This window comes from Coenobita brevimanus, chromosome 52 (assembly GCF_032717465.1).
Source record: "Coenobita brevimanus isolate Jiangsu-jjx chromosome 52, ASM3271746v2, whole genome shotgun sequence".
NCBI lineage: Eukaryota > Metazoa > Arthropoda > Malacostraca > Decapoda > Coenobitidae > Coenobita > Coenobita brevimanus.
The window spans coordinates 9,167,243-9,181,239 of NC_137005.1; the positions used below are offsets into that span (position 1 = coordinate 9,167,243).

Sequence of the window (13,997 nt, forward strand, 5' to 3'; positions counted from 1 at the left end):
CTCTTTCTGTGGAAAATGATAAAATATTTATGTAAAAATGCATGCAGGTGGCACCAGCCTGTCTCCTTTGTGTTATGTACGTAATGAGTTGCCTGCTTTCAGCTTAGATTGATGGTCCTGTGGTGAAATGACATGTATAAAGGAAAAGCATTTTATGGCAAATGCTCAGAAGAAGTTGCATCCATTGTGCCACCCCTCCATGCCTTCCCTCATGCTACACGGGCATTTGGCAGTCCTCATGACCGGAATGTCACTCAGCCATATTGCAGAAATTCTGCTTATCAGAAGTCTTTCGTTCCCCAAACCGCATCTCTCTGGAACTCGCTTCCTCTGAGTTGTTTCCCTCCAAACTTCAACTTACAGCAGTTCAAGTCCAACTGTTACAGACATTTTGTGAATCAAGGACACCAGTAATGTGGTGTATGGATTATTTTTTGCACTCATTTGTTTTTCCTTCCTCTGTTTTGTTATTAAAAAAAATAAATAAAAAAAATAAAATCACTTTACCATAGCATACAAGTGGTTGCATAAGAATTATTGAATAAGTACAGAGTATTAGTGGTTGGTGAGGGTGCTTACCATCCACTCACTCAGTGTAGTGGTGCTCTTGGGTGCCTGCCCTTTCCTCTCTTACTTCCTTCTTTCCGTCCCTCCTTTTCTGTCTCTCATTCCTTTGTCCTTTCCTCTTCCTTCCGTCTACAGGTAACTTTACACTGAGTGACAAGCCAAATTGTTTCCTGTGCACCAGGAAACCATTTACTATGCTGGGTGGGAACCATATAACCAAATTATAATCCTGGTGGTTTAGTAGGCAAATAAGACACTCCAGTCCGATTGAGCCATGCAGGTTTTATATCGAAGGGGTGGTTGGGGTTTATTGCTCACATAATGCTACTCAGGGATGAGTGAGGCTGGTCACTGTCATCTTAACCCCATTACTGCTACGTTCCTTCTGATTGGACCTATCAACAGATTGCAACGTTCCTTTTAAAATCCACAATTCTATTTCAAAAGTTGCACCCTGTATTCTGCTCCAAGAACTTTGTATATTCATGCATTCATGCTTGTGGTTGCTAGTTCATCATTTTTGCTTCCTGCTATGTCTACATGAACACTAGCAGGCGTGAACAAGTACGAAGGAAAGTGACAACATGGTGCCCAGAGTGTCAGGTTGGCTTATGTCTGGGAGACAGCTACCATGACATTCACACACTCATCAACTTCTAGAAAAGTGACTCACAAAATGTAAATAAGTAAAAGAAACTAATTGTAAGTGTAAGTGAATAAAATATTTGGAAAATGAAAGTGTCTGGTGTAAGCAATATAAATACTGTATATTTCATTGGGTTTACGATAATTTACTATTACTGACTAGTTTTTCACAGTTCATTATAATACTGTTTTTTTTATAATGTCTGTAAAATAATGATACTGAAGTGTAGGCGACACGTAGACCATATTGCAAACCTAAGTGATGATTATATTGGTGCAAGGTGGTGAAGTGAAGGATGAGGGGTGTCTGTGGGGGTCATTGAGGACAACGGACAGCTACAGCAATGCACAAAAATGCCTAAGATGATGTCGCTTCCATTTATCTCTGTGACAACATAAGAGCATCTAGACATTCACTGAAGTGCTCAAAGATAAATAGAAGGTTTAGCTTTCTTGTGCATGTATATAGTTTTCATTTTTTGTATCGTGTATTAATGTAATAATTATTGAATAGAAAATGGGAACTTTTGGGGTGAATTGCCGCAACAGGGGCCTCACTTTTGCCACCTAGCCACAGTGAAGGGGTTAAATGTCAGGACCAACTTGCCTAGCCCTGGGCTCCTGCATTCCTCATGAGGCAATACTGGATTAGATGATGAATGAAATGAAACAGAGTATTCAGTAAAGGCAGCCATTAGAAAACTGGTAATGATTGTTTTTGTTTATTGACAGCCACCATAGGAATGTAACCCCTGTCGATAATGAGGGAGACCTATATTTTGGAACACAATGCTGTTATATAATGAGAGCTACCTGTACTGTATTGTTATATTGTTTATGATATTTTATTTTTTTTTCATCATCATCTTCCAATCCTACGTTGCCCCATAAGGAGCGTAGGAGCCCAGGGCTAGGCAAGTTACGCTGGAAAATTCAATTTTACATGTAACAAACAGTGCAATTTTTCTCTTACATATAGGATAGGTATTCGAGACTTCAAGAGGCTAGAGAATGTGTCCAGATCACCACTGTACAGCCACATCAGCACCACAGTTAATGGCTTGGCCACAATCAGTGCTTATGGAAAACAAAACCTCTTTACCAAAAAGTAAGTAATACTGATTGTTAATTATTTTATATGTCTTGATAGTCAATGCTGTACTAGTATGTTCAGGATGTTTTTTATTGAATTTAGTTAATTCATTGTACTGTAGTTCAAAGTTACTTTCAACATATTTTCTGTATTATAGGTTTACGGTGCTTTTTGATGAAAACAGCTGTGCCTTCTATTTGTTCAACTGTGCCATGCGATGGATGGCTGTAAGGCTGGATCTTCTTGCATGTAAGTCAACAGTAAAGCGACTGTAGCTTAAATCAGCAGTAATGTTTGGAGTAAGTAAGGATATTATTAACTGACTTTTTTTTTTTTTTTTTTTTTTTTTTTTTTTTTAATGATCAAGTACCTGTGTACTGCACTTTACTGGGCATTGTCCATACAGGTTTTCCATATTTAGTGATCTTTGGTATGAGTTTTTGATTTTTTTTTAGCATTTCTTTGTTTAACAATACTGTATTCAATTTTCTTTTTAGTGATGACTCAGAAAAGCAAAATTTGATAACTGATTTAAAAAAAATCTCTAGTATTTGTAGTAGTAGTAGTAGTAAAGCAACACCAGTCTGTCTGGTTGAGCAGACCCACTGGCTGCATGCAAGCAATTGCTCCTGCCAGTCTGGCCCATGCAGTGACCCAATGTTCCCTGTGGTGGACAGTACCTTACTTCAGCAAGGTGCAGGGAAGAGTATGGCTCTGTAAAGTAAAAGTAGGTACAGCATATACACAAAATAGTGGCATTGTGGTATTGCTAAGAATAAGTGGGAGTGCAGCTTGGCTATCTTCACCATCACATTACCTGTTTCGTTTTACTTGAAGTGTCTTTATTTATCACTGTTACATTTTACAGTTAATACTCATCTTCAGTGAATTAAAGTGCTAGTACAGTGTGTGACATTTTAGGTGGTTATGAACTTGTGGTTTTGGACTTGGGTAAAGTTAAAGTAACCTGCCAGCATTTCCCTCTTAAACTCATGTTATAGCAGGTTCACAACAATAATTTGCTCAATAATGCGACTTCAGGCAGTCAACCACGTCATTAAGTGAGATATGCCTTTAGTTCTCTTGTTTATAGATGCTTCCCATCACCTTTATAATTAAATGGTGTGTTTAGGTTGATAACAATAATGTTGGTGGAGGTGGAGGTAGTGTTGGTGGTGTTAGTGATCATAGTGATGCTGGTTGTGATGATGATGACAAAAGGATATTTTCAGTGTCAGTGTCATCCTGTACGGCACTGCTGGCATTGGTGCTGCGAGGGTCAGTGGAGGCCTCCTTTGCTGGGTTGGCCCTGGCATATGCAGCCCAGCTTAGCGGTATCTTTCAGTACACTGTGAGGCTCAGCGCTGAGACTGAGGCCAGGTTTACATCAGTTGAGAGAATCAGTAACTGTCTCAAGGTAGGAGCAAGTCTCATTCAAAGTTATTTTGCTTAAAGTTGTTTCATTAAAAAACTGATGATGTTTTGGCTTTTTCTTATTCACTTAAAGTTGCCTGTGAGGCCAGATTCACTTCAGGTTTTATTATGCAGATAGAAAATTAGAAGTAACACTATAATTATCTTGCAAAAACTGCATATTGATATTTATAACTTTGTATGCTGTGTTAGAAAAGAAATTATACAACTCCTTGTTACTGTATATACTAGGAATGTGTTGTAAAATACAGTCACTACTCGTTATATGATGGGGTTACATCGGGTCATACCTTAATGTATAACGAGTTTATCGTTAATCGGTAGATTGAAATACAGTACATTATAAAAGTGGGGTTACGTCAGCTCAACTTCCCAAAGTCACCTACCCAAGACTGAAACAAAAATGACAACCCACCTTAATCACTTCCTGTGTTGATCTAAGTTGTCTCAAGACCAAAACAAACACTATCACACCAACACAGGCAGCATTACTCACATACAGTAAATTGTTGCAACAACACAACAATCACACTTGCGTAATGTTGGCCTGGTGCTACACGATGTATAGGCCTACTGTAGTACGATGCTTGGCTGAGAGGTGACGATAGCAGGGGGACACACGTGAATGAGTGGAAAAGACATGGCTTTGAAGGGGTTGCGGGACCACAACTGACCCAAAACAATTCTCTGCACGCTGGGGCTGCCATCTTGCCTGAGACGAGCGACGGTCATCTTGCGTGCGCCTGGTGCTTTGTACGAAATTTTCCGATGGCACTATTGGTATAGCGGGAAATTCATTGTAAATTGGATTTTGGGGTGCAACTTTTTTGTTATCGTTGTAGTGAATTATCGTATAATGGATCAACTTGTAACGAGTTGTGACTATCACAGATTTTTCCAAACAGCTGGTGCTGTAAATTTGGAAAACCTGCAAATCATTATTATATGTGCTAGTGAAATATTAATAACGTCTATATATATAAATATATATATACATATATATGTATATACAGTGAGTCTTCGAAATACGAAAACCCGAAGTACGAATTTTCGATGGTACGAAAGCGATTAATATAGGACAAATTCCACAGTACGAAACTATCTGTCTCGATGATACAAAAATCGATACGAAAGAAAATACAGGTGCAGAGATAGCCCGATTATCCAGACTATATGGTGTGAAAAAGTCCCTGAATAGTCTGAAATCACGATTAATCTGGCAGAAACAAAACACAAGTACTGTTAGATTGATTGATTTACCGGTAGATGTACAATGAAAGACAACTATCTTCCCAGTTCAGTCTGTGGAAAATTTACACCAGGAGAAATACAATGAAAACCCTGTTTCTACTAGTGCATGTTTCAAATGGTTCAATTTTTCCATGCTATATTTGTCAGACTTTGGGAAGATACTTGTGTCTTTCATTGTACACTTGAAGCAGCAGGAAGACCTTACCAGTTCAATTCATAATCCTCCACCTTGTTTCTGTAATTTTCTGACAACTTTCAGTTTGGCAGATTACTTTTTCTTGCTGAAAAATTTCCTCCCTGTTATTATCGTCACTTTCCCCTATGATGATTTCCAGCGCAGTGAAAGAAGCTCTACGTGCTCAAAGGTGGATATCGTTTCCCAATTTCCCAACTGGAGGTTAGGTTAGGTCAAAATTATTAGGTACATATAAGCTTGGTTAGGCCAGGTTTAGTTAAACACTTAGGAAAGAACAGTCCTTTCCACCATTATGTTAATGAAATAAACAAGAGTTGTCACACCAGAACAGCTAAAAATGATTGGGAAACAGATTTAATAAGAAACATTTACTGTATTCACCAACCCAGAAATAATCTGAAAAATATAACAGACTATCAGGAAGAACTGATTTGGTAATGTGCTTTTACTGCTTAAAGCAAAATGTATGTTTAGTCCCCTCAGTGGCTGTGGGTTCAGATATTTGCGTGCTCCCGTGGTCGGCCTTGGGACCATTTTTTCAAAGTTATAAAATAAATTTCTATTTCTTACATATGTGAAAAGACTCGTCTGGCACACATGGGGAATGGCTGGGAGAAGAAGAGATGAGAGGAGGGAGGAAGAGATCAGTAGGTCGGAAGTAGTGGAAGCGATGAAGAAGATTAAGCTGGGAAAGGCCCCAGGAATTGATGGAGTGTGTGGTGAAATGCTTAGGTATGGGGGTGAGATTGTTGTGGAGTGGATATGGAAGTTGTGTAGATTGGCTTGGGAAGAGGGAAGGGTTCCAGAGGACTGGAAATCAGGTATAATTGTTCCTCTGTACAAAGGAAAAGGGGAGAGAGAAGTATGTGGTAACCATAGGGGTATTTGCCTTCTTAGTGTGACTGGTAAAATATATGGTAGAATACTCATTGATAGGGTTAGGCATATGACAGAGGAGCTAGTTGGAGAAAAACAAGGGGGATTTAGGAAGGGAAAAGGGTGTGTAGATCAGATATTTGTTCTAAGATGTTTAGTGGAGAAGTATCTAGAGAAGGGAAGGAAAGTGTACGCTGCCTTCATGGACTTGGAGAAAGCTTATGACAGAATAGATAGGCAAGGTATGTGGAAGGTATTAAGAATATATGGAGTGGAGGGGAAATTGTTGAGTGCTGTGAAGAGTATGTATGAGGGAGCTAGGGCTACGGTGTGAGTGAATGGTGAGCTGAGTGAGTTCTTTGATCTCAATGTGGGACTGAAACAGGGGTGTGTAATGTCTCCATGGCTGTTTAATATATATATGGATGGGGTCGTAAAGGAGGTACAAGGTAGGGCAGTGGATGTGGGGGTGGCCCTAATGAATGAGGGTGAGATTTGGAAGCTTCCGGTGTTGCTGTTTGCTGATGATACAGTATTGTTGAGTGAAGATGAATGGGAGTTGCAAGGTTTGGTGAATGAATTTGGGACAGTGTGTAGGAGGAGGAATCTGTAAGTTAATGTAAACAAAAGTAAAGTTATGGTGTTTGAGAGGAATGAAGTCACAGAGTGTGCAGTGAGGTTGGATGGTGAGGATATGGAGAATGTGAGTGCATTCAAGCACTTGGGTAGTGTGATGAGTAAGGATGGAACTTTGGGGGATGAAGTACGTGAAAGGGTACAGCAGGGAAGGAAGGTTGTTGGCACACTGAAAGCAGTGATGAGAAATAGGGAGGTGAGTATGGAAGTTAAGAAGTCACTGCATGATGGTATTGTGATCCCTACCCTGACGTATGGAAGCGAGGCGTGGACCTTGCAAGAGGGGAACAAGTCAAGAGTGAGAGCAGTGGAAATGAGTTACTTGAGAGGAGCATGTGGAGTGACATGGAGGGACAGGTTGACGAATGAAGAAGTGAAGGAACGTTGTGGGGTAGATGTGGATGTGGTTGAAAAGATTAGGAGAAATACACTGAGGTGGTTTGGACATGTGGAGAGGATGGAGAATGAAAGACTGACTAAGAGGGTGTATGTAGGTGAGGTGGAGGGAGGGAGAGGGAGGGGTAGACCGAGGATGAGGTGGAGGGATGGAGTTGAGAGGTATATGAGGGAGGGGGGGGTGAGTTGGGGGGAGGGGAGTCAAATGGTGGGTGACAGAGTGACTTGGAGGCGTTTTGTCTGCGGCCACCCTTTGCGGGATTAGGGCGTCGGGCTATAGATAGATAGATAGATAGATAGATTTTTCCCCTGAACCTATCCTGTGCTTTGCTGTGATTCGTGTAGGAACTAATAAAATTAGGATGCGTGTTACATCAGCATGTAAACATCGGCAAAAACATCTGGGACAATGTGAACACCAGACTGCTTGAGGTGGTAGAGTCATGTAAACACACCAGTGACCTTCGTTCCTTTCCATAATTGCTTGCAGTTTTTTATAGCTCGCACTAACTCAAAATGTCACTGACATCAGTACAGTAAGGCGTTGTTCAGGGCCAGCAGCTATGAAAGTGATTATAGAATACATTATTGTTTGTATCAGTCCTCTCTCTTTCACACATACACATAATAACAAACAAAAGAATGAGCAGTAAATCTTCACTGACTCTTAGGAGCAGAAATAACTGCTCAGTCGGTCCGAAATATATTGGGAAGAGTGGTACCAAACGAAGAATGTGGAACTGAATGCTAACCTATGAGAACATGTGGGATGAAAGAGGAATTTTTTTCTGATTTGCAAACATTTTTGTTCCATATCGTCTCTTAAAATTGTAAAACTCATAATCTTTCGTGTAAGCATACAGCCTAAAGACCATACCAATTCAGTTCATATTCCTCTAGTTTGTCTTCTATATTTTTCTGACTATTTTGAGCGTGGTAAATTATGTTCTCTTGCTGAAAGAAACTTACTCAAAATTAGGGCGCGTGTAACATAAGCATGTAAACATCAGCGAATACATCTGAAGTGATGAGAATGCCTGACTGATGGGATAGTAGAGTAGGGTCGTGTAAACACACCAGTGACCTTCGTTCCCTTCCTGTAATTGTTCACAGTTTTTTATAACGCCCTAACTCAACGTCACTGACACCGAAACAGTGAAGTGTTGTTCAAGGCCAGCAGCTATGAAGGGTTTAGTGGAATACTGTATGAAAAATTCAAAATGGGCACGGTGCATAGCGCCGCACTTGCTTGCTGAGAGAAAACAAACTAACCCCTCTCTGGTAAACAAATTTTTGCGCGCTTTTCAGTTGAGTCCACGTCCCTCCTTTCCTCAGAGCCTCGCTGTACGTGAGGATATTTTCGCAGCCCTTCACCTTTTTGTATTGTTTCGCCATGCCTCCCAAGTGCCCTGCATCATCTCCAGCATTGGGGGAGCCTGCTGCAAAGAAGCAGCAGCACCATACTCTAATTCTGGGAAGGAAATTGGAAATTATAAGACCCCATGAGGTGGGGCAGGGAGTCTCGGAGGTTGGGCGCGCGTTAGGCCTTGCTGTTTCCACCGTTGGGACTGTGACGAAGAAAAAGGAGATGTACAAGAATATGGCCACCTCCTTCTCTACAATTGTATACAGGTATTGCTTACTTCTTAATAGGGGGAGGGTAAAGTTTAGGTGGGGGTCCGAGGGGGTCCTGGGATGCATCCCCCCTTTTATATGTATATTTCGGTGGGGAAAATCGTTCCAATATACGAAATTTCGAATTACAAAAGTTTTTTTTTATCCCTATCCCTTTCGTATATCAAGGACTCAGTATATATATATATATATATATATATATATAATATTGGACTGGATGAAAAAAAAAATTATGACTTTCATTAGAGTAATGATACAAAAAATCTGTACATTGTTTTAACAGGTGCTAGTGTCTGAGGCGCCTGCAGTCATTGAATCCAAGCGTCCTGATCCAGCCTGGCCAAAATATGGACGCATCAGTTTCCGAAAAGTCCAAATGAAGTATCGGCCTGAGACTCCTCTCGTGTTAAAGGGCATCACCTTTGACATTGATTCCATGGAGAAAATTGGTAAATTTTGGCTTAATTTCTCAAGATAATACCAAATAGCGGTATTGCATGGACTTTAATACCGTGTGGTATTGGCAGTTTCAGCCACTGAGCTCATAGTTATCAGCACTTTGCTTTGGTTACTGGATTGTACATGTTACTGTTGTTTTTGAAATAATAGATTCATGGAATAGGCGAAACAAGACTTCAGTAACATCAAGCTTTTTTATGCTACTATGAAGGAGAGAAACAGCTTGCAAGTCCTTTGAAACAGAAAAATTCTCTCTTGACACACTCTGCTATTAGAGATCTGGTACAAACAATACTTTAGTGTTGCTACTGACACTTATTATTATTCTTTTTTTATTGTAAGATTATGTGTTGCACTTTAGTTTTTGTGGAACCAAGTTTTAATATTTACTGTATAACCTTGATGCTGCATGTTAATGGGTGGATCATTCTCAGCACATGCGGTGGAGTCCTGGTAAGGTTGTTGGAGTCAGAACTAGTGTTGTTTGGGGCAGCTGGCTGGATTTTGCTTGTGCAGAGTTGTAGAGAAAATAATTTCCAACATTTTCAGTATCATTTGGTATTATTTATTTAGTGTATATAGTTGTGAGAAGAAGTGCGTGATCAGGGATTTGGCACCCCTTTTTACCATGACATTTTTTGGATTGACTTTGTCGGATACTTTTATGTGAAGCTACAGACTGCTGTGAAAGTTTTTTGGCTATCTGATAGAGCCAGGATTCTAGGGACTTGAATGATGAGTGAATGGAAGCATGGCCTATTGTATTGGGCAAGCTTGGGCTGTCTGGACGTTGCCATTCCTCAACCTGCCATAGGGTGGGAAAGGAGGTCCAGATGATGATGATGATGATGATGATTATTGTTTAGTTTTTTTTCTTTTTTATAGAGTATACCAGCATGAGTATACTCTTCTCACTGTAAATTAGCCTAAAATTGTCATGTCTCCATCATGAATTCTGAGTTTAGCAATAGATTACAAGATGATGCTAGCCATAAAAAAGTACTGTGGAAAGGATGTAGGGTCATAGTATTGCAGGATATTATTGAGGCACTGACCAGGGGAAAATGGGCTGTAGAATGATGATAAAATCTTCCAAGGTACTGTGGACAAACTATAGTATGTTGTATTGTGTGGTGCAGGTGTGGTGGGTAGGACAGGATCAGGCAAGTCATCATTGGGAGTGGTGTTGTTCCGCTTGGTGGAGCTGTCATCCGGCAGCATCCGTATTGATGGCACAGATATATCAACCATAGGCCTTGATGACCTTCGCTCCCGCCTCTCCATCATTCCACAGGACCCTGTGCTCTTCATTGGCACTATCAGGTTTGTTGTTGGAAAAATTATGCCTAAATTTGGAAAGCTGTTTTCATTCAGATACATGAGTTTCTGCCTGACGTGGACCCTCTCCAGGTTTACAGACAACTTTATAAGTGTGGAGATATGACTTCCTTCTCGTCAAGAAGAGGTTTGCTTACAATACGCTGCCAGCAAAATGTTTGTGAGCTTTTTTTTTTTTTTGCTCCCCAAATATCAGAGAGTGTCCTTCCTTACACAGTACTGTCAGTTGTGTACTTTGTTTTGTTATCCTTCCCTTATGTAAGTTTTTCATACTCAACATAATCGCAGGTACAACTTGGATCCATTTGAGGTGCATTCTGATACTGAGATCTGGTCGGCACTAGAGCAGACATACATGAAGGAGCGTGTGTCTAACTTAAATGATGGACTGAGTTCCCTTGTAGTTGAGAATGGTGAGAACTTCTCTGTAGGCGAGCGCCAGTTGCTTTGTATGGCCAGAGCTCTTCTGAGGAACAGTAAGGTGGGTTTGATAAGCACTTGTCACAGTACATAACTCATATTTTGTTTTATTTCAACCCTCTTCATACATATAATAACTAAACTAGCGAAAATTAACCTCTACCATCTTGGAGGATATCATATGATGCTAAGAGGATTCCTGGGCAATGTTGCATGATGTGAAGGGTTTTCCCTGTCAGGAAGTGACAGCTGGTGGTTCATTCATGAATTACAACTCTCTCCAACACCACCCAGCACAAATTCAGTCTGTTCCAGCCAACATGAGGGCACAACACTCTTGTTTCTCATGTGGTGTGTCTGTGTTGTGCTGTAGCATCATGCTAAGTTGTTTTTTTTTCTTCTTTTTTCCCAAAAAATCACCATTTGTTTTCTCATTGCAATGGAGGTATCAGGGAAACAAAAAGTTATTTTTTTTCTCTCCTGTTTGCAAAACCTAAATAACTGCAGGTTCAGTATGAGCAATTTTTTGTAAAAATGCTTGGGTGAGAGGAAAGACTTTGTGTCCCACCCACAGAGTGGAGAGGTTAACGTGAGATAATGGTGATTCCATTTTCAGGTATAGCACTTTTGTCTTGTATGTTATAGAGTTTGTCTGTGTTATTTGCTTCAGATCCTGTTTCTTGATGAAGCAACAGCATCCATAGACACAGAGACTGACAGCAAGATTCAGAAGACACTGATGGAGGCATTTAAATACTGCACTATGATTACTATAGCACACAGGTAATGAACATACATGTAACACAGTGCGAGATTATTGTTGGTGCTACATTCCTATACTCAGATTATGTTCAGTAAATATGCTGCTGCATTTTGGAATATGAAGTAAGCAATGTATACAGTATTCCTTTGGTTTGATGTTCATTAACACTTTTAGTATGATGTACATTTTATTTTATTTTTGCTACCACCAGATTATTTTTTAAAACTTGGATATAGCCAATTTTTTAAAACTTAGATAGAGCCACTTGTAATTAAGGTCATATATAACCCCTCCAGTTCATTGTGTCTTTCCTAAGCTAAATATAATTATCTGTAGTAAGCAAGAATAAGAACTGTGTCATCAGAGTGAAGGAGATAAAGTTGCATGTTATTAACCATTAAACCTCATAGTTAACTGCATTGGATTTACCAGTTCCTGCAGATTGAACACAGTGATGGGGTTTTCATGTTGATGAAAGATGTGCATCATAAAAATTAAGTGGATGAAGTTGAAGTGATGAGTTTTCCGTGAATGTTGGTTTGCATCAGGGGTCAGTCTTGAGCCCTTTGTTGTTTATCGTGGTACTAGAAGCCCTCTCACATGACTTCAGAAATGGACTTCCATAGGAGATGTTGTATGCTGATGATTTGGTATTGATTGCAGAGAATGAAAGGGAGGTGGAGGAAAGATTTAGGAAGTGGAGAGATGGTATGGAACAAACGGGCTGAAGAGTAAATGGAGATAAAACTAAGTGATGGTATGTAGGGTTGGTGGCAATACTGTCAAAGAAGAGGGAGAGTGGCCATATGTGAGCCACAAGGGTGTGGGAAGTGATTTAATCTTGTACAGTGTTTGTGATAAGTGGATGCATAAGGGATGTAGTGGTATTGAAGGTAGACTGTGAGACAGTGCTGATTTCATGTATGTGGTATGTCCAGGGAGAGCATGTGGAGCTTGTTAGGTGTGAAAGGATTGATCTTGTTGGCGAGTCGCTTGAGTGTGTGGAAGAGCTTTGTTATTTGGAAGACGTTATGTGCTGGAGGTGGAGCTGAAGGTAGCTCTGTGCTGGAGTGAAAAGTGGTTAGAAGGAGTTCAGAGAGCTATAGCCGTTCCTAACATTGAGAGGGCTCCTGCTCTTTGCTAAAGGATCTTTGTAAGTGACATGTGTTAAGAGTGTAATGCTGTATGGTAGTGAGACCTGGGCAGTAGAGGAAGAGGATATTCGCAGGCTCAAACGTACAGAAATGGCAGTGATTAGGTGGATGTGCAGTGCGTCCTTGAGTGTGAGGCCTTGGGGGGGCCAGGTTTATGATGGAAGAGTTGAGAGGTAGGATGGGACTGGAGTGTATTGGTGTTGTGATAAGAAGAGGTAGATTGATAGAGTTTTGGTATGTGGAGAGGATGAGGGATGATAATTGGGTGCAGAAAGTGAGAAGTGTTAACGTTAGGGGTAGTGTTGCGAGAGGTAGACCAAAAATGACCTGGGATGGGGTCATTGAGTGTGACCTTAGGGTTAAGGGACTGAATAGGAAAGCTGTCAGAGATCAAAGAGCATGGAGAGCCACCATTAGGTGACCAAGGCTGAGTCATACAAGCATGTTGGAGCCTTTGAAATTGAAACAAAACAAAACGAAATTGCTCCTACTGACAATTTATATCCCTGTGTTAACCATTTCCTGCAGATTGAACACAGTGATGGGGTGTTCGCGAGTATTGGTGATGGATGATGGGAAGTTGATGGAGTTTGACACCCCCGCTGCTCTCGTAGCCAACCCTGCATCCCAGTTTTCCAAGATGGTTGCCAAGGCAGAATCATCCTTCATGCTCTAGTCACAGGCAATTCCACCACATGTTTTAATGATGTACTGTACACTCAAGGAAAGCTCCATGATGTACACTTGCTTAGTAGTTTGAACCTTAAAAGGAGAAAAGAGGTATTGAAGCAGTAGTCAGACATTGATCTGTCTGGCAGCTTTTTGTGAGAGGGGTGAGGTTATGGAAGGAGGAATGGTGAGGGAACTGATGACTTCTACCCCTCCTCCTTCCATCTCCGTCCTTTTCATGCACAGTTACCAGATAGGCAAGTGTCTAGTTACTGCTGTGTTTCCACTTCTCACATTTGCTGGTTTTAAGTGCTGGACAGATGTATAACATGGAACTTTACTCAAGTGTACATTCAAGAGCAGTTGTCAGTATACCCCCCAGAGAACAAAGTCATCATCCAGTGAACAGTCTATTCATTCTAAGGTGAAGTGAAATCCATGCAGAATGAGAGTGTGGGTGGGTTC

The 13,997-nt window shown here is 40.6% G+C and overlaps 1 protein-coding gene across 1 annotated transcript in view; it reads left to right on the forward strand.

Moving 5' to 3' along the window:
* The window catches only part of LOC145400452 (ATP-binding cassette sub-family C member 5-like), a 53,604-nt gene extending 40,041 nt beyond the window's left edge, over positions 1-13,563 (forward strand). The window contains exons 23-30 of the mRNA XM_080272966.1: positions 2,192-2,320; positions 2,463-2,554; positions 3,538-3,722; positions 9,013-9,178; positions 10,328-10,511; positions 10,815-11,007; positions 11,617-11,729; positions 13,392-13,563. Coding sequence (XP_080129092.1) covers positions 2,192-2,320; positions 2,463-2,554; positions 3,538-3,722; positions 9,013-9,178; positions 10,328-10,511; positions 10,815-11,007; positions 11,617-11,729; positions 13,392-13,539 — 1,210 coding nt within the window. The 3' untranslated portion in view covers positions 13,540-13,563. The remainder of the gene's footprint in view (positions 1-2,191; positions 2,321-2,462; positions 2,555-3,537; positions 3,723-9,012; positions 9,179-10,327; positions 10,512-10,814; positions 11,008-11,616; positions 11,730-13,391) is intronic.
* The last annotated feature ends 434 nt before the right edge of the window (positions 13,564-13,997 follow it).